The following is a 19,595-nucleotide window of genomic DNA, read 5'->3' as shown; positions in this document are numbered from 1 at the left end:
ATAATGACCTCTAGTTCCATTCATGTTGTTGGAAATCACAAGATCTCATTCCTTTTTTCCTTTCTTCCTGTCTTCCTTTTAGTGAAGGTGATTTTCTCTGATGGTGTGATTTAATTTCTTCCTTTTTATTTTTGGTGTATCCATTGTCTGTTTTTTGACTGAGGTTACCATGAGGCTTGAAAGTCTATCTTTTTTTTTTTTTTTTTGAGACACATCTTACTCTCTCACCAGACTGGAGTGCAGTTGGCACAATCTCGGCTCACTGCAACCTCCACCTCCCGGGTTCAAGTGATTCCCCTGCCTCATCATCCCGAGTAGCTGTGACTACAGGTGCGTGCCACCACGCCTGGCAAATTTTATTTTTTTTGTACTTTAGTAGAGACGGGGTTTCACCATGTTGGCCAGGATGGTCTCCATCTCCTGACCTCGTAATCTGCCTGCCTTGGCCTCCCAAAGTGCTGGGAGTATAGGAGTGAGCCACTGCGCCCAGCCTGAAATTCTATCTTTTAACCCATTATTTTAAACTGATGACAACTTAACACAAATTACATAAACAAACATGCAAAAATAAAGCTAATAAAAACTCTACACTTTAACTTAATCCCCTGGCATTTTAACTTTTTGCTGTTTCTCTTTATGTCTTACTGTACTGTCTGTGTCGTGGAAAGTTGTTGTAGTTATTATTTTTGCTTGGTTCATCATTTAGTCTTTCTACTTAAAATAAGAGTAGTTTACACATCACAATTACAGTGTTATAATATTCTGTTTTTCTATGTGCTTACTATTGTCAGTGAGTTTTGTACCTTCAGTTGATTTCTTCTTGCTGACTAACATTGTTTTCTTTCAGATCAAAGAACTGCCTTTAGCATTTCTTATAGGACAGTTGTGTTGATGAAACCCCTCAGCTTTTGTTTGTTTGGGAAGGTCTTTATTTCTCTTCATGCTTGAAGGATATTTTTGCCAGATGTACTATTCTAGTGTAAGAGTTTTTTTCCTTCAGCACATTAAATACGTCATGCTACTCTCTCCTGGCCTGTACGGTTTCCACTGAAAAGTCTGCTGCCAGACATATTGGAGCTCCATTGTATGTTATTTATTTCTTTTCTCTTGCTGCTTTTAGGATCCTTTCTTTATCCTTGACCTTTGAGAATTTGAGTATTAGTTGCCTTGAACTGGTCTTCTTTGGGTTAAATCTGTTTGGTGTTCTATAACCTTCTTGTACTTGAATCTGGATATCTTTCTCTAGGTTTGGTAAGTTTTCATTGTTATCTCTTTGAATAAATTTTCTACTCCCGTCTCTTTCTCTATCGCCTCTTTAAGGCCAGTGACTCTTAGAGTTGCCCTTTTGAGGCTATTTTCTAGATCTTACAGGTGTGCTTCATTCTTTTTTATACTATTTAAAATCTCCTCTGACTATGTATTTCCAAATAGCCTGTTTTCGAGTTCACTAATTCTTCTGCTTGATTAAGTCTGCTATTAAGAGACTCTCATGAACTCTTCAGTATTCTGGTTGCATTTTTCAACTCTAGAATTTCTGCTTGATTCTTTTTAATATTTAAATCTCTTTGTTAAATTTATCTGATAGAATTCTGAATATCTTCTCTTTGTTATCTTGAATTTCTTTGAGTTTTCTCGAAACAGGTATTTTGAATTATCTGTCAGAAAGGTCACGTATCTCTGTTTCCCCAGGACTGGTCCCTGGTGATTTTTCTAGTTCATTTGGTGAGTTCATGTTTTCCTGGATAATCTTGATGCTTGTAGTTGTTGTCGGTGTCTAGGCACTGAAGAATTAGGTATTTACTGTAGTCTTCGCAGTCTGGGCTTGTATGTGCCTGTCTCTTGAGGAGGCTTTCCAAGTGTTCAAAAGGACTTGGGCTCCAAGTCCAATAACCCTGTGGTTTTTGCAGACTCAGAGAGTACAGCCTTGGTGGTCTTGGATAAGATCTGGAAGAATTCTCTGGATTACCAGGCAGAGACTTGTTATTTTCCCTTGCTTTCTCCCAAACAAATGGAGCCTCTCTGTCTGTGCTGAGCTGCCTGGAGTGGGGGGAGGTGTGACGCAAGCACACCTGTGGCCATCTCAACTAGGACTGCACTGGGCCATACCTGAAGCCAGCACAGCACTGGGTCTTGGCTAAGGTCTTCTGTAACTACTACCTGGCTAAAACCTATGTTCACTGAAGGCCCTAAAGCTCTGTGATCAGCAGGTGGGGAAGCCAGCCAGATTTGTGTTCATCCCTTTGGGTGGCTAGATCCTCTGGCCCTGGGCAGGTCCAGAGATGCTGTCTAGGAGTTTTGGATTAGAGTCAAAAACCTTAGTAATTTGCCCAATGTTCTATTCTACTGTGGCTAAGCTGGCACTGAAACGACAATACAAAGTCCTTGCTGCTCTTCCCTCCCTTTCCACAGGCAGAGGAGCCTCTCCCTGTGGCCCCTACCACCATTAGCTCATGGTGGGTGTCTGCCAGGACACTACTGATATCCACTCAAAGCCCAAGGGCTCTTCAGTGAATGATGCCAGGCATGTGACTCATTCTTCAGGGCAGTGGGCTCCCCTCTGGCCCAGGGAAGGTCCAGAAATGCTGTCCAAGAGCCTAGGCCTGGACTCAGGGACCCCAAAATCATGCTTGTTCTACTCCATTGTGGTTGAGCTGGTACCTAGTGTGCAAGGTAAAATGCCCTTTACTTTTTCCTCTGCTTTTCTTAAACAGATGGGGTCTTTTACCATAGTCACCAGAGCTGAGAATGTGCTGGGTCACAACTGAAAACAGCACCTCTCAGAGCCCAAGGCCCACAGTATACTACCTGGGTATCACTGCTGGTTATTCAGGGCACAAGGCTCTTTATTTAGCGGGTGATGAGTTCTACCAGGACTGGGTCCTTCCTTTCAAGGCAGTGGCTTCCCTTTTAGGAACGATTTTAAACTGCATTATGAAAATCCAGCCTATCAAAAATTATGGGATGTTGCCAGAGCCAGAGCAAAACAATAGCTTTAAATAATTTAATAATTATATAATTAATAAAAAAGAAGAAAGGCCTAAAATCAGTGACTTAAGATTTCATTTTGAGAATCTAGAAAAAGAAGAACTAAGCAAACCTGAAGTAAAATGAAGAAATAAAATAGTAAGAGAAATCAGTGAAATGGGGAAACAAACAATAGAGAAAATTCATAAAGTCAAAGTTGATTATTTGAAAATAATTGACAAAATTGACAAAATCCATATATTAAGAGTGAAAGAGTGGATGTAATTATAAATCCTAAACATTATGAAACAGATTGGTGAGGGAAACTTACTTTCTAAATATTCAAACATCCTATAAAGCTAGAGTAATAAAAGGCATGATAATGGTTTCAAGGACTGATTGATCAACGGTATGGGCTAGAAAGTCTTGAAACCAAAGATTTTATAATGTGATAATGATAGACTACAAATTAATAGGGGTAAAATAGGCACTCATCTTACACTGTACATCAATAGAAGTTACAGATGCATTAAATTATATGAGAAAATGTTAACCACAATATATTTCAGAGGAAATATAGGTGAATATTTACCAAATCTTAGGAGGAAGGGTTCTCTAAGCATGAAAACAGTGGAAGAAGAAGCAAAAGAAAATAATTGGGTTTCATTACATACAAAATCTAAACTTCTTTTTTTAAATTATGCTTTAAGTTCTAGGGTACATGTGCAAAAAGTGCAGATTTGTTACGTAGGTATACATGTGCCATATTGGTTTGCTGCACCCATCAACTCATCATCTACATTGGGTATTTCTCTTAATGCTATCCCTCCCCCAGCCCCCCACTCCCTGACAGGCCCCCATGTGTGATATTCCCCACCTGTGTCCATGTCTTCTCATTGGTCAATTTCCACCATGGGTGAGAACTTGTGGTGTTTGGTTTTCTGTCCTTGTGATGGTGTGCTGAGAATGATGGTTTCCAGCTGCATCCATGTCCCTGCAAAGAACATGAATTCATCCTTTTTATGGGTGCATAGTATTCCATGATGTATATGGGCCACATTTTCTTAATCCATTCTATCATTGATGTACATTTGGGTTGGTCCCAAGTCTTTGCTATTGTGAATAGTGCTGCAATAAACATACATGTGCATGTGTCTTTACAGTAGCATGATTTATAATCCTTTGGGTATATACCCAGTAATGGGATTGCTGGGTCAAATGGTATTTCTAGTTCTAGATCCTTGAGGGATCACCACACTGCCTTCCATAATAGTTTAACTACAAACCCACCAACAGTGTAAAAGTGTCCCTATTTCTCCACATCCTCTCCAGCATCTGTTGTTTCCTGACTTTTTAATGATCGCCATTCTAATTGGCATGAGACAGTATCTCATTGTGGTTTTGATTTGTGTTTATCTAATTACCAGTGATCATGAGCATTTTTTTCATGTGTCTGTTAGCTGCATCAATGTCTTCTTTTGAGAAGTATCTGTTCATATCCTTTGCCCACCTTTTGGTGTTTTTTTTTCTTATAAATTTGTTTAAGTTCTTTGTAGATTCTGGATATTAGTCCTTTGTCAGATGGGTAGATTGCAAAAATTTTCTCCCATTCTGTAGGTTGCCTGTTTACTCTGATGATAGTTTCCTTTGCTGTGTAGAAGTTCTTTAATTTAATTGATTCCATTTGTCTACTTTGGCTTTTGTTGCCATTGCTTTTGGTGTTTTAGTCATGAAGTCTTTGTCCATGCCTATGTCCTGAATGGCATTGCCTAGGCTTTCTTCTAGGGTTTTTATGGTTTTAGGTCTAACATTTAAGCCTTTAATCCATCTTGAGATCATTTTTGTATAAGGTGTAAGGAAGGGATCCAGTTTCAGCTTTCTACGTATGGCTAGCCAGTTTTCCCAGCATCATTTATTAAATAGGGAATCCTTTCCCCATTTCTTGTTTTTGTCAGGTTTGTCAAAGATCAGATGGTTGTAGATGTGTGTTATTTCTGAGACCTCTGTTCTGTTGCATTGATCTATTTGTCTGTTTTGGTACCAGTACCATGCTGTTTTGGTTACTATAGACTTGTAGTATAGTTTGAAGTCATGTAGTGTGATGCCTCCAGCTTTGGTCTTTTCGCTTAGGATTGTCTCAGCTAAGTGGGCTCTTTTTTGGTTCTGTATGAACTTCAAAGTAGTTTTTTCCAATTCTGTGAAGAAGGTCATTGGTAGTTTGATGGGGATAACATTGAATCTATAAATTACCTTGGGCAGTATAGCCATTTTCACGATGTTGATTCTTCCTATCCATGAGCATGGAATGTTTTTCCATTTGTTTGTGTCCTCTTTTATTTCATTGAGCAGTGGTTTGTAGTTCTTCTTGAAGAGGTCTTTTATATCCTTTGTAAATTAGATTCCTAGGTATTTTATTCTCTTTGTAGCAATTGTAAATGGGTGTTCACTCATGATTTGGCTCTCTGTTTGTCTGTTATTGGTGTATAGGAATGCTTGTGATTTTTGCACATTGATTTTGTATCCTGAGACTTTGCTGAAGTTGCTTATCAGCTTAAGGAGATTTTGGGCTGAGACGATGGGGTTTTCTAAATATACAATCATGTCATCTGCAAACAGGAACAATTTGACTTCTTCTTTTCCTGACTGAATACCCTTTATTTCTTTCTCTTGCCTGATTTCCCTAGCCAAAACTTCCAACACTATGTTGAATAGGAGTGGTGAGAGAGGGCATCCTTCTCTTGTGCTGGCTTTCAAAGGGAATGCTTCCAGTTTTTGCCCATTCAGTATGATATTGGCTGTGGGTTTGTCATAAATAGCTCTTATTATTTTGAGATACGTTCCATCAATACCTAGTTTATTGAGAGTTTTTCATGAAGGGGTGTTGAATTTTGTCAAAGGTCTTTTCTGCATCTATTGAGATAATCATGTGGTTTTTGTCATTGGTTCTGTTTATGTGATGGATCACGTGTATTGATTTGCATATGTTGAGCCAGCCTTGCATCCCAGGGATGAAGCCAACTTGATTGTGGTGGGTAAACTTTTTGATGTGCTGCTGGATTGGTTTGCCAGTATTTTATTGAGGATTTTTGCATCGATGTTCATCAGGGATATTGGTCTAAAATTCTCTTTTTTTGTTGTGTCTCTGCCAGGCTTTGGTATCAAGATGATGCTGGCCTCATAAAATGAGTTAGGGAGGATTCCCTTTTATTCTATTGATTGGAATAGTTTCAGAAGGAAAGGTATCAGCTCCTCTTTGTACCTCTGGTAGAATTCAACTGTGAATCCGTCTGGTCCTGGACTTTTTTTGTTTGGTAGGCTATTAATTATTGCCTCAATTTCAGAACATGTTCTTGGTCTATTCAGAGATTCAACTTCTTCCTGGTTTAGTCTTGGGAGGGTCTATGTGTCCAGGAATTTATCCATTTCTTCTCAATTTTCTAGTTTATTTGCATAGAGGTATTTATAGTATTCTCTGATGGTAGTTTGTATTTCTGTGGATCACTGGTAATATCCTCTTTATCAGTTTTATTTTGTCAATTTGATTCTTCTCTCTTTTGTTCTTTATTAGTCTTGCTAGTGGTCTATCAATTTTGTTGATCTTTTCAAAAAACCAGCTCCTGGATTCATTGATTTTTTGAAGGTTTTTTTTGTGTGTGTGTCTCTAGCTCTTCAGTTCTGCTCTGATCTTATTTATTGCCTTCTGCTAGCTTTTGAATTTGTTTGCTCTTGCTTCTCTAGTTCTTTTAATTGTGATGTTATGGTGTTGATTTTAGATCTTTCCTGCTTTCTCTTGTGAGCATTTAGTGCTATAAATTTCCCTCTACACACTGCTTTAAATGTGTCCCAGAGATTCTGGTACGTTGTGTCTTTGTTCTCATTGGTTTCAGAGAACATCTTTATTTCTGCCTTCATTTCGTTATGTACCCAGTAGTCATTCAGGAGCAGGTTGTTCAGTTTCCACATAGTTTTGGGGATTTGAGTGAGTTTCTTAATCCTGAGGTGTAATTTGATTGCACTGTGGTCTGAGAGACAGTTTGTTGTGATTTATGTTCTTTTACATTTGTTGAGAAGTGCTTTACTTCCAATTATGTGGTCGATTTTAGAATAAGTGCAGTGTGGTGCACTTATATGTATTTTCTGTTGATTTGGGGTGTAGAGTACTGTATAGTTGCCTATTAGGCCCACTTGGTGCAGAACTGAGTTCAAGTCCTGGATATCCTTGTTAACCTTCTGTCTCGTTTATCTGTCTAATATTGACAGTGGGGTGTTAAAGTCTCCCATTATTATTATGTGGGAATCTAAGTCTCTTTGTATGTCTCTAAGGGCTTGCTTTATGAATCTGGGTGCTCCTTGTTGGGTGCATATATATTTAGGATAGTTAGCTCTTCTTGTTGAATTGATCCCTTTACCATTTCATAATGGCCTTCTTTGTCGCTTTTTATCTTTGTTGGTTTAAAGTCTGTTTTATCAGAGACTAGGATTGCAACTCCTGCTTTTTTTTGCTTTCCTTTTGCTTGGTAGATCTTCCTCCGTCCCTTTATTTTGAGCCTATTTGTGTCTCTGCATCTAAGATGGGTATCCGGAATACAGCACACTGATGGGTCTTGACTCTTTATCCAATTTGCCAGTCTTTGTCTTTTAATTGGGGCATTTAGACCATTTGCAATTAAGGTTAATATTGTTATGTATGAATTTGATCCTGTCATGATGTTAGCTGGTTATTTTGCCCGTTAATTGATGCAGTTTCTTCATAGCATCGATGGTCTTTACAATTTGGCATGTTTTTGCAGTGGCTGGTACTGGTTGTTTCTTTCCATGTTTAGTGCTTCCTTCAGGAGCACTAAACATGGTAAGGCAGGCCTGGTGGTGGTGACAAAAATCTCTCAGCATTTGCTTGTCTGTAAAGGATTTTATTTCTCCTTCACTTATGAAGCTTAGCTTGGCTGGATATGAGATTCTGGCTTGAAAATTCTTTTCTTTAAGAATGTTTAATATTGGCTGCCACTCTCTTGTGGCCTGTAGGGTTTCTGCCAAGAGATCTGCCCTGTTAGTCTGATGGGATTCCCTTTGTGGGCAACCTGACCTTTCTCTCTGGCTGCCCTTAACATTGTTTCCGTCATTTCAACCTTGGTGAATCTGACAATTATGTGCCTTGGGGTTGCTCTTCTCAAAGAGTATCTTTGTGGTGTTCTCTGTATTTCCTGCATTTGAATGTTGGCCTGCCTTGCTAGGTTAGGGAAGTTCTCCTGGATAATATCCTGAAGAGTGTTTTCTAACTTGGCTCCATCCTCCCCATCACTTTCAGGTACACCAATCAAACGTGGATTTGATCTTTTCACATATTCCCATATTTCTTGGAGGCTTTATTAGTTTCTTTTTACTCTTTTTTCTCTAATCTTGTCTTTTTGCTTTATTTCATTAATTCGATCTTCAATCAGTGATATCCTTTCTTCCACTTGATCGAATCCACTATTGAAGCTTTTGCATGTGTCCCAAAGTTTTCATGCTGTGGTTTTCAGCTCCATCAGGTCAAAGTCTTCTCTACACTGTTTATTCTGGTTAGCCATTCATCTAACCTTTTTTCAAGGTTTTTAGCTTCCTTGTGATAGGTTAGAACATACTCCTTTAGCTTGTAGAAGTTTGTCATTACTGACCTTCTGAAACCTACTTCTGTCAACTTGTCAAAGTAATTTTCTGTCCAGTTTTGCGTTGCTGGGAAGGAGCTGCGATCATTTGGAAGAGAAGAGGCGCTCTGTTTTTTGAAATTTTCAGCTTTTCTGCTCTGGTTTCTCCCCATCTTTGTGGTTTTATCTATCTTTAGTCTTTGATGTTGGTGACCTACAGATAGGGTTTTGGTGTGGATATCCTTTTTGTTGATATTGATGCTATTCCTTTCTGTTTGTTAGTTTTCCTTCTAACAGTGAGGCCCCTCAGCTGCAGGTCTGTTGGAGTTTGCTGGAGGTCCACTCCAGACCTTGTTTGCCTGGGTATCACCGGCAGAGGCTGCAGAACAGTGAATATTGCAGAGCAGTAAATATTGCAGAGTAGCAAATATTGCTGCCTGATCCTTTCTCTGGAATCTTTGTCGCAGAGGGGCACCTACCTGTTTGACGTGTCTGTCAGCCTCTACTGGGAGGTGTCTCCCAGTCAGGCTACATGGGGGTCAGGGACCCACTTAAGGATGCAGTCTGTCCATTCTCTGAACTTGAACGCCATGCTGGGAGAACCACTGCTCTCTTCAGAGCTGTCAGACAGGGATGTTTAGGTCTGTAGAAGTTTTCTGGTGCCTTTTGTTCAGCTGTGCCCTGCCCACAGAGGTTGAACATATAGAGGCAGTAGGCCTTGCTGAGCTGTGGTGGACTCTGCCAGTTTAAGCTTCCTGGATGCTTTGTTTACCTACTCAAGCCTCAGCAATGGTGGATGCCTCTCCCGCTGCCAGGCTGCAGCCTTGCAGGTCGATCTCAGACTGTTGTGCTAGCAGTGAGTATGGCTCCTTGGGCATGGCACCTGCCGAGCCAGGCACATGAGGGAATCTCCTGGTCTGCTGGTTGCTAAGACCTTGGGCAAAGTGCAGTATTTTCCAGGTACAGTCTGTCACAGCCTCCCTTGGCTAGGAAAGGGAAATCCCTCAACCCCATTCCCTTCACAGGTGAGGGGATGCCCCACCCTGCTTTGGCTTTCCCACTGTGGGCTGCACCCACTGTCCAACCAGTCCCATTGAGATGAACCAGCTACCTCAGTTGGAAATGCAGAAATCACCTGTTTTCTGCGTTGATCTTGCTGGGAGCTGCAGACTGGAGCTGTTCCTATTTGGCCATCTTGGAAGCAACCTCCAAATCTAAACTTCTATATGTTAAAAAATTTTAAGGGCAAAATGACAAAGATGTAAAATGTTTGCAGTAAGATTGCATAGAATTAATTAACATCTCTAGACTATAAAGTGCTTATACATACCAATAAGTAAAAAATTACTTTCTCAATAGAAAAATGAGCAAAGTCCATTTGATAAATAGATAATTCACTGAAAAAGAAATTCAAGTGGCTTATAAAATCTATGAGAAAACAGATTTCCTTATTAACTGTCAAAGAAAAATAAATGTGCTTAACAGTGTTTATTCAGGTGTGGCTTTTGTATAAGAAACAAAGTTGGAACAACTTACATGTCCAGTATAAAAGGATGGTTGAAACTATCTGGTTTGTCTATTTAGAGGAATATTATAGAGTCATGAAAAGAGTCAGATTTTAGAAGAATAATGACATGGACAAAAGCTCATGATGCAATGTGAAGAGGAAAAAAGTGCACAGAAAACAATGCTGTCATGATCTCATTTTTTTAAAAAGCCTGTTTTACTGAGAAAATAGACTTTTGGCAGCAAAACTTGATCTGAACTGATGTGAAGCTATCCACTTTCTGTTACTTTTCTAGGCAAAAAACAAAACAAAACAAAACCAAGAACCTGATTTGTTAAAAGCTTTCAGGATAAAGCAAAAGATCATATTAAATTCTAAAGTAGGAGCTATCTTTAGTACAGTGTATTTTGCCTGAATCAAATCAGCAGACCTTATTTTAATATAAGTAAATGACAGGTTTTGAAGATAGATCTTTTTAAGTATAAGAGTGTGCTATATAAAGGTATCATATGTCTACTTCAATTCTGTGTATTAGAAGAACTAGGCTTTAGATTCAAATATATATACTGTTTATACTGATTTCACAAATAATATGTAATGGAAATTATTTTCCAGTTTAATGAACATTATTCTGCAAGAAATCTAAATCCTCTGTCATCAGAGCAAGAGATTGGTAAGTTGTTTGAAGTTTGCTACATTTAAAAACATGTTAGCTCGTTAGTACAGTATTTAGTTTCTCTAACTTATTTTCTTAGGTGCTCAATTTATTCTTTAGAAATTACTGTTACTTCTGCACTACTCACTGATATTATTTTCTTTCTTTTTTAAAGCAATTTGCTTTTCTCACTACTCTGTTAAAACTTACTTTCTCCAAGGTTATTGACCTCCCAGTTATCAAACATTATGAGTATCTTGTATTTATTAAGACTCTTTGCAACATTTGATATAGTTGATTATTTCCACCTTTTTTCTGTAATTTTTGGATTTCCTTTTCTCTCTTTGATACTTTTTATTGGATATTCTTTCTTCATTTTTCCTTTGATTGATTAATTCATTCAACATATGAATATAAATGTGTATGTGTATTATATTTTATATCAGGTATGCTTTTGGGCCCTGGTGACAGAACAGTGAACAAGGATGAAATATTCTCATATGGTTTATGTTCTAGTGTGAGAAACTGAAAATAGACAAATAAATCAATGTATAATTTATCAGATAGTACACTAAAAAACAATTGTTATGGACTTGAATAGTCAGACTCACATATTATGATTTTTAATCTAATATTACCTTTATGTTATAGAATGATACAAGATAAGAGATAATGGTAGGTACAGCATCCTTGTTTCATTGAGAGGATCACCAACTACCCAAGTAATACATCTTCTTTTGCCACTGCCACCCAAGGAACATGTCAGGCTGTTATGGACAAAAGGCATGTTGCATGTAGGTCACCTTGACACACGAGAGATGTAACTTCAATTTCACACCAGTCTTTTATACTTTTCTAGTCATGAGGCCCAAGGCCTCTATGCTAACTCATAGCTCCTCTAATTCAGGTGCAGTCTCACACAGCAGACTAGATAGATAAAACATTCTATGTTTACCTTAATTCTGTGAAAACAGTGCTGTGGGAAGTCAGGCTTCAAGTTCATTTTTGCAGGTGGGCCCGAATCTGCCCAGGCTTGATGTTAATTCTTTACTTATTATTGGTGATAAACACTATGCAGCAAAGTAATGTAGAGTAAGGGAAATAGGGAATACTTGGATTGGGAAGGTGATTGCTGTATTGCAAGGGAGTCAGGAAAGGCATCACTAAAAGTCAACATTGAGCAGAAGAAGGTGCAGATACAAGCTACTGGGAAAAGTGTTCCAAGCAAAGGGCAAAAAGGTCTTGAAATGGGAACATACCCAGTATGTTCACTGAAAATTAGTTAAATTGGTATGCTTTGTGGAATAAGGAAGGAGAGACTGGTGGGAGATTAAATCCAAGAGGTGGATGGAGAGCAAATCATGTGGGACCTGTAGATCATTAAGGACTTTGGGGTTTTTTTTTCTGAGTGAGATGGAAAGCCTCTGGAAGGTTTTAAGTAAAGGACTGAAGTGATCTGACAGGTTTTAAAAGAGTTATTCTGGCTGCTATGTGAAGAACAGACTATGGAAACAAGGACAAAAGCAGGGAAAGATCAGGAAGTTATAAAATGATACAAAGTGAGAATTGATGAGTAGTAGTAGAAGTGGTGAGAAGATGTCAGATTTTGGTTACAAAGTGTTCTGAAGATAGAGCTGGAAGAATTTGCTTATGGACTGGATGTAAGGATTGAGAGAGAGAAAAAAGGATTGTGCCATGGTTTTGACATGAATAACTTGGAATGGAGTTGCCATTTATAGAAATATGGAAGGCTGTAAGAGTAATTTGAGATTGAGGAGCCAGGGGTTTCATTTAGGAAGTGTTTTAATTGAAAAGCCTATTTATTAGATATCTAAGTGAAAATAAAGTAGGAAATTGTACATATGAATTTGGAATTCAGTGAGATGGAGACGCAGATTTTGGAATTTTTATAAATGGTATTTAATGCTATGAGATCAGAATGAATCTACCAATTGTACTTATTAAATGTCTACCATCTAAAAATTTAAATCTATTTACATCCTCTTTTCCGAGACAGAGTTTCACTCTTGTTGCCCAGGCGGGAGTGCAATGGCACGATCTCGGCACAGCAACCTCCGCCTCCTGGGTTCAAGCGGTTCTCCTGCCTCAGCCTCCCGAGTAGCTGGGATTACAGGTGACCACCACCATGCCCAGCTAATTTTTTTGTATTTTTGGTGGAGACAGGGTTTCACTATGTTGGCCAGGCTGGTCTCAAATTCCTGACCTCAGGCGATCCACCCGCCTCCACCTCCCAAAGTGCTGGGATCACAGGCGTGAGCCACCGCGCGCAGCCCACATCCTCTTTTTTGACACTCTCATTCATTTGACACTCATTCACTTCAGTGTTTTCAAATATACTACATACAGATAATGACCAAATTTATATCTTGCTGCACTGACTTCTAAACTCTAGGACCTTATTTCTGATTATACAGTTAAATCTCTTCAGACATCTTTTGACATTAAAAACTCAGTGTAGCTGAAATCAAACTTGTTCTCCTTCTGATGTCCCTGATGGTATCTCCATTATTCTGGCTTTTAATGTTTGGAGCATAGTAACAATTTTAAATTCTCTCTGTGACTGTGACTACATTCAACTATTCATCAAGTTTTGTCAGTTCTGTCTCAAATATTTATTTTTATTTTCTATTTTCATGGAAACCATTATATTTCAGAGTCTTACTATTCACTTGGACTGTTACAATAACATCCTAATTGGTGTTTTCCATTTTTCAGGTTACCTATAGATCACAGCTTAATTAACCTTCAGTGCCCATAATGTGGCCATATCATCACTGCCCTAATCAGATACCTTCAACTGACTCCCCCATTGACTATCAAATTATGCTTCTACTTTTCTAATTTAGCTCCAACTACCTGTTTTGTTTTTTATTGGTATATAGTTGTACATATTTATGGGGTCCATGTGATATTTTGATAGCTACATACAATGTGTAATGATCAAATCAGGGTAGTTGGAATATCCATCACCTCAGACATTTATCATTTCTTTGTGTGGGGAACATTCCAAATCTTCTCTTCTAGCTATGTCAAAATATACTATAAATTCTTGTAAACCATACTACTACTCTAGAACTTATTCTTAAATTCCATACTAGAACTTATTCCTTTCATCGAACTGTATTTTTATACTCATTAACCAATCTCTATTCATCCCCCAACATACCTGTTAAACCTTTATCTTATAAGAGTAACCGGTGCTTTGACCAGACTCTGGAACTCAGTGTGTCTCAAGTATGCCCACACTTTCTTACCTGCTTTTTACTTCTTGCAGTCCTCAGCTTCTATCTCTATCTTTCAAGATAGAATTCTTTTCCATAATACCTTTTATTTATCCCCTCAACCTTCTTTTTCAAAAATATTTCTCCCTCTCTTTTCTGAATATCTCTTCTTTTTTATACTTTTTAGCATTCTACCATCATTATTTATAAATAGATACAAAGTCTTCTCTAGATCACAAGTTTTTTGAGGGCAGGGATTTTTAAATGTACCTTTGAATTCCCCACAGCACCTATAATGCTGCCTTGCACAGTAATATGTTCTTTTATTTACAGTGATCATATGAGTTTTATGAAGACTTCATATGAACTTCTTGTGAAATTAAAAACAAAATCAAATTCATTTATTCAAAGGGAAATTCAAGATTTTAGTTCTTTTTGGATCTGTGTTTCCATTATACTTATTTTTCTTTAAGTCATATGGATGTGTACTGAGAAATACACATAGTCAAAAAAATAAAGTGAGAAAGGGAGAGGGGAAGAACACAAGTATCTGGTAGTCAGTCTGTCCATCTATCCATCTGTCTGTCCATCCATCCATCTATCCACCCATCTTGTTGCTGATTGGCTTGGTTCTATTTAGGGTGAAATAACTGAGATGTTTAAAAATAAAAATAAAGTTATTAAATATATGAAAGTTAAAAAAATATATGAAACATTCAAAGTGATGCAAAGTAAATTATTTTGCTTAATATGCTATTTGATTAATTCTATATAAAAATAGATATTTTAAAAGACTTGTTTCAAGTACATATTTGATTACTATAGATTCAAAATTATTTAATGATAATTTAAAATTGGAATTAGGATGTTGAAAATATATTTGTATATTTATAATTTTATTAATAAGTAATATAATAAATTAAAAACAGTATTTTTCCTTAATGGCAATTCTGGGCTTCATCAACCAGAACTACATTTAAAGCTTATTTTAAAAATTCCTTTTAGAACTCTTTTTAATGTTCTGTCAGTTTCCTTGAACAATGCTATGAACAGTATATTGTAGTGACTCAATAAATAATAGTTGAATTAGTTTAACTTATACAGTATCGCTCAGATTCGGCATTTTTTCCTCCATTACCATCACTATGATTGTAGGTAAGGTTAGCCTTTCATTACGTCTTTACTGGACAATGGACTTTTATTTTATTTTGGTTAGTCCCACTTCTAGACTCTCCTGTTCCAGCCTTTGTACCTATTCTCTCCTGAATAATACTTACACAGCAGTTCAAATCATGTCATATCTCTGCTTGAAAATCTTCAATGAATTCTTGTCATCTACTAAATAAAGTCCAGATTCCATAGTGGGACATTCAGTAATCTTTCCAAGCTCATCCTCATTAATTTCTGCTTAATACATCTTTATTAATAATTTCTCACTGCCCCTGCTAAGCTGAATAGATTTCTGTTACTCTAATACATCCTTTGCATGTCTGTTTCTGTGCCTCTGCATCATTCTCTTCATTTGAGGCATTTTATTCCACTTTTTACTTTTTATACTAGTTCTTTATATACTAGAGTTCAAATTGCTTGAAAATAGGGTTTAAGTTTGAGTCTGTTTTAATCTTCATAGTACCAAGGACAATGCCTTGCACTTAAGAGGAATACAGTTAAATACCTGCTAAATAGAAGAATGATTGAGTGTTACCATATTTATTGTATGCAGTATGCTATTATTCAGTAGGTTATAAAAATTTTATATAAGATGAAGAGCATGATATTGTAATGTTTATCTTCCTTAGGAAACTTATTTGAGAAGCCAGAAGGAGAAGATGGCTTTACATTTTCTTTTCCATCAGACACTTCAACTCATACATTTGGAGCTGGAAAAGATGATTTTAGTTTTCCATTTTCATTTGGACAGGGTCAAAATTCAATACCTTCTTCCTTAAAAGGTTTTTCATCTTCCTCACAAAATACAACACAGTTTACTTTTTTTTGAGCTAGTCATTAATTCCTTGAATTATTTTACTGTTCTGTATTCATGAGGGCATAAATTTACATTATTGCTTAAAACATGAAGACTGCTTTCTTTTGTTGATTAAAGCAGTAATGTTTACATTGTTTGATTATATTTATTGAAATATTGAAATACTGAATATTTGGGGTTTTGTGTATGCTATTAACTAATCATTATTTATTTTGGTTTGGATTTTGTGAGCCGTGTTCAGGTAGAACTTTTATTAATCTTAATAGAATTTGAGGCTTTTTTCATTACTCTTTATTTAAATATTAAGCCTGCTTCTCCTTGGAACCTAAGGTTTTTTTCTGGTAGTATTGTTGGTACTTTGATAAGAACAAGAACCGCAGTAGTAACTCCAGAGTTAGTGCTGAAGTGTACTTTAGCTACTAAAAATTTCTTTTAAAATTATTGGGATTCACTTTTGCTCCACTATGTAGTATACAGAGTGGTACCATAATAATAATTTCAAATAATTTATGTTAATAACAAAATCTGTGTTATTTTCTTCTAATATAACACATGGTATAATTCTAATTTTATGAGTCATGTTAATGCCTTTAATGGATAAAAATTAAATGTGAAGGGCAAGAGTAATTTCTGAAAATTGGATTGTTGTATTAGTGATGATCCTGTTAATATTTTTTTTGCTTAAATATTTTCTGAAGAACATTTAAAATTTTGTCTCCTTCAATAAAAAACAATGTCATCTTTATGTTTTGTGTTGAGTATTTTTCAATCAGTTATATAGCTTACATAAAGATATTTAACATTTGATGAACTTCTGTAACATTTTGCTCAATATCATTGTATTTTATGCTTTGTAAATTAGCTATACTGAGTTACCAAGTAATAAAGAGTTTGACTCCTTATTTTGATGTGATTGTTGATGAGTTTTTAAACCTAACCCCTTCTTTTCTTTTTCTGCCCCACATCTGGTCAAGTTGATCAGAAAGCCTGGTTGCTCCTTCCTTTGGTGCCAGTAGGAAGTTCAAACCACATATGGGAGCCCCCACCCAATTCCACCCCCTAACTACCATAAAAACCAGAAGCCAATCTTCTTTTTTTTTTTTTTTGAGACGGAGTCTTGCTCTGTCGCCCCGGCTGGAGTGCAGTGGCCGGAGCTCAGCTCACTGCAAGCTCCACCTCCCAAGTTTACGCCATTCTCCTGCCTCAGCCTCCGGAGTAGCTGGGACTACAGGCGCCCGCCATCTCGCCCTACTAGTTTTTTTTTGTATTTTTAGTAGAGACGGGGTTTCACTGTGTTAGCCAGGATGGTCTCGATCTCCTGACCTCGTGATCCACCCGTCTTGGCCTCCCAAAGTGCTGGGATTACAGGCTTGAGCCACCGCGCCCGGCCAAAGCCAGTCTTCTTTCCCTACTTCTCGATTTTTCAGTTCAGCTTAGGAGGCCTGCCCAGCTCTCCCTCGAATGCCTTAATATATGACTAGAAAAATCTTTTAATACCCTATTGGGATGTGTGGCATCATCAGTTTCAATATGCAGATCAAATTTTGGGTAAGGGTCTATACTGCTTCTTCAGGGTGTCTACAAATTATCACAGTTGTATTACATTAAGCTGTCTCAAAGACTTAAAAAGAATCTCCATCTAACTAATGATAGACTTTAAGAAAATTTTAGACTCTGTTAAAAAAGAACCATCAAACTTTCAACAACTGCTTAAAAGACGAAAATTTCAGTTAAAAAGCTGGATTTTCTTTGTTTTTTAAACAGGTATTTATCTTATTGACTCTATGATTGAATTAATTGGTAGTTTTGATATAATAAAGACATGGGCTATATATGAGACAGGAGAAAAAGTTATAATTTGTTTGTTTATTGAGAAATTCAAAACTAGTTTTAGCCTTGAATGATTCAGTGATTCCATGATTTATTTTTACTTTAAATAGAGTAATGTCTAGCACACCAGTATGGTTAGATTTATCATGTATCAATAAGTGATATGAAATAAATATTTTAAAAGTATCTACAGTGCATATGGCATTTTGACAGCATATAAAAGACTAGAACACATATGTGGTCTTATACTCAAGGAACTTATAACTTGGTTGAGTAGACAAAACTTGGGAAATAACAAAAGCACATTATAATAACTATATTATAACTATAATATAACTATGTTATTATAACAATAATATAATAACTATATTATTATAATGTGACTTTTGTTATAGAAGAGACCAAGTGCTTTAAGAATGAGGGGAAAAAGGTCATCGTGGACTGGAAAACCTGGGAAGGATTCACCAAAGAGGTAGAATTGAATTAGGACTTCATAGGTATGTAGATTGTAAAATTTTCAAGTGTAAGAGTGATGCTTTTTTAGCCTTTCATGTTTTAATTACCTAAGTAGTTGCTAGTCTTTAGTAGGATTGCATTAAACAATTACTGAGTTAATAGAATTTAACTTAATTGGTAAAGGAGACAGAGCTTTCTAGATAAGGGGACTAATATGATCAAAAGAAAAATGCAATCACATATTTACTATTAATATGTGTAGAGGAAATTAAAGAATAGACCTAACTGGAATGAAGAATAATATCAGGAAACTGAGTTTAATAGATATGTGTTGCAGGAAGTCAGGGACCCCGAATGGAGGGACCGGCTGAAGCCATGGCAGAAGAACATAAATTGTGGAGATTTCATGGACATGTATTAGTTCCCCAAATTAATACTTTTATAATTTCTTATACCATCTTTACTGCAATTTTTGAACATAAATTGTGATGATTTCATAGACATTTATCACTTCCCCAGTCAATATTCTTGTGATTTCCTATGCCTGTCTTTACTTTAATCTGTTAATCCTGTCATCTTATTAAGCTGAGGATGTATGTCACCTCAGGACCCTATGATAATTGCGTTAACTGCACAAATTGTTCATAAAGCATGTGTGTTTGAAAATATGAAATCTGGGCACCTTAAGAACAGGATAACAGCGATTTTCAGGAAACAAGGGAGATAACCTTAAAGTCTGGCTGCCTGTGGGCTGGGCAGGAGAGAGCCATATTTCTCCTATTACCAAAAACGGGTAAGAGAACTATCACTTGATTCTGTCCCCAGTAAGGAATGTTAATAATTAACAGCCCTGGGAAAATAATGCATTCCCGGGGGGGCCTCTAAAATGGTCACCCTAGGAATATCTGCCTTATGCAGTTGAAGATAAGGGATGAAACACGCCCTGGCCTCCTGCAGCACCCCCAGGCTTGCTAGGATTAGGAAATTCCAGCCTGGCGAATTCTAGTCAGACTGGTTCTCTGCTCTTGAACCCTGTTAAAATGTTTATCAATGACAATACAAGCACAGTGGGAGAGGGAACCTCATCAGTAATGCTAATTTTGCCTTTGCCTTGTGACCTTGCCCTGCCCATTAGCCTTGTGATATTTTGTTACCTTGTGAAGCATGTGATCTCTGTGACCCACACCCTATTCATATACTCCCTCCCCTTTGAAAATGACTAATAAAAACTTGCTGGTTTTGCACCTTGGGGGGCATCATGGAACCTGCTGACATGTGATGTGTCCCCTAGACACCCAGCCTTAAAATTTCTCTCTTTTGTACTCTTTCC

At 37.1% G+C, this 19,595-nt stretch overlaps 1 protein-coding gene across 1 annotated transcript in view; it reads left to right on the top strand.

Annotated features, from left to right (window-relative positions):
• The window catches only part of LOC105526043 (chromosome unknown open reading frame, human C14orf39), a 52,747-nt gene extending 35,869 nt beyond the window's left edge, over nucleotides 1-16,878 (top strand). The window contains exons 17-18 of the mRNA XM_011961933.1: nucleotides 10,711-10,768; nucleotides 15,792-16,878. Of these exons, the coding sequence (XP_011817323.1) occupies nucleotides 10,711-10,768; nucleotides 15,792-15,991 (258 nt within the window). The 3' untranslated portion in view covers nucleotides 15,992-16,878. The remainder of the gene's footprint in view (nucleotides 1-10,710; nucleotides 10,769-15,791) is intronic.
• Nucleotides 16,879-19,595: the final 2,717 nt, after the last annotated feature.

Source organism: Colobus angolensis, unplaced genomic scaffold (genome assembly GCF_000951035.1).
Source record: "Colobus angolensis palliatus isolate OR3802 unplaced genomic scaffold, Cang.pa_1.0 Scaffold57, whole genome shotgun sequence".
Classification (NCBI taxonomy): domain Eukaryota; kingdom Metazoa; phylum Chordata; class Mammalia; order Primates; family Cercopithecidae; genus Colobus; species Colobus angolensis.
Note: the sequence above shows the minus strand (reverse complement) of the source record. Positions and strands in the feature narration are given on the sequence as shown.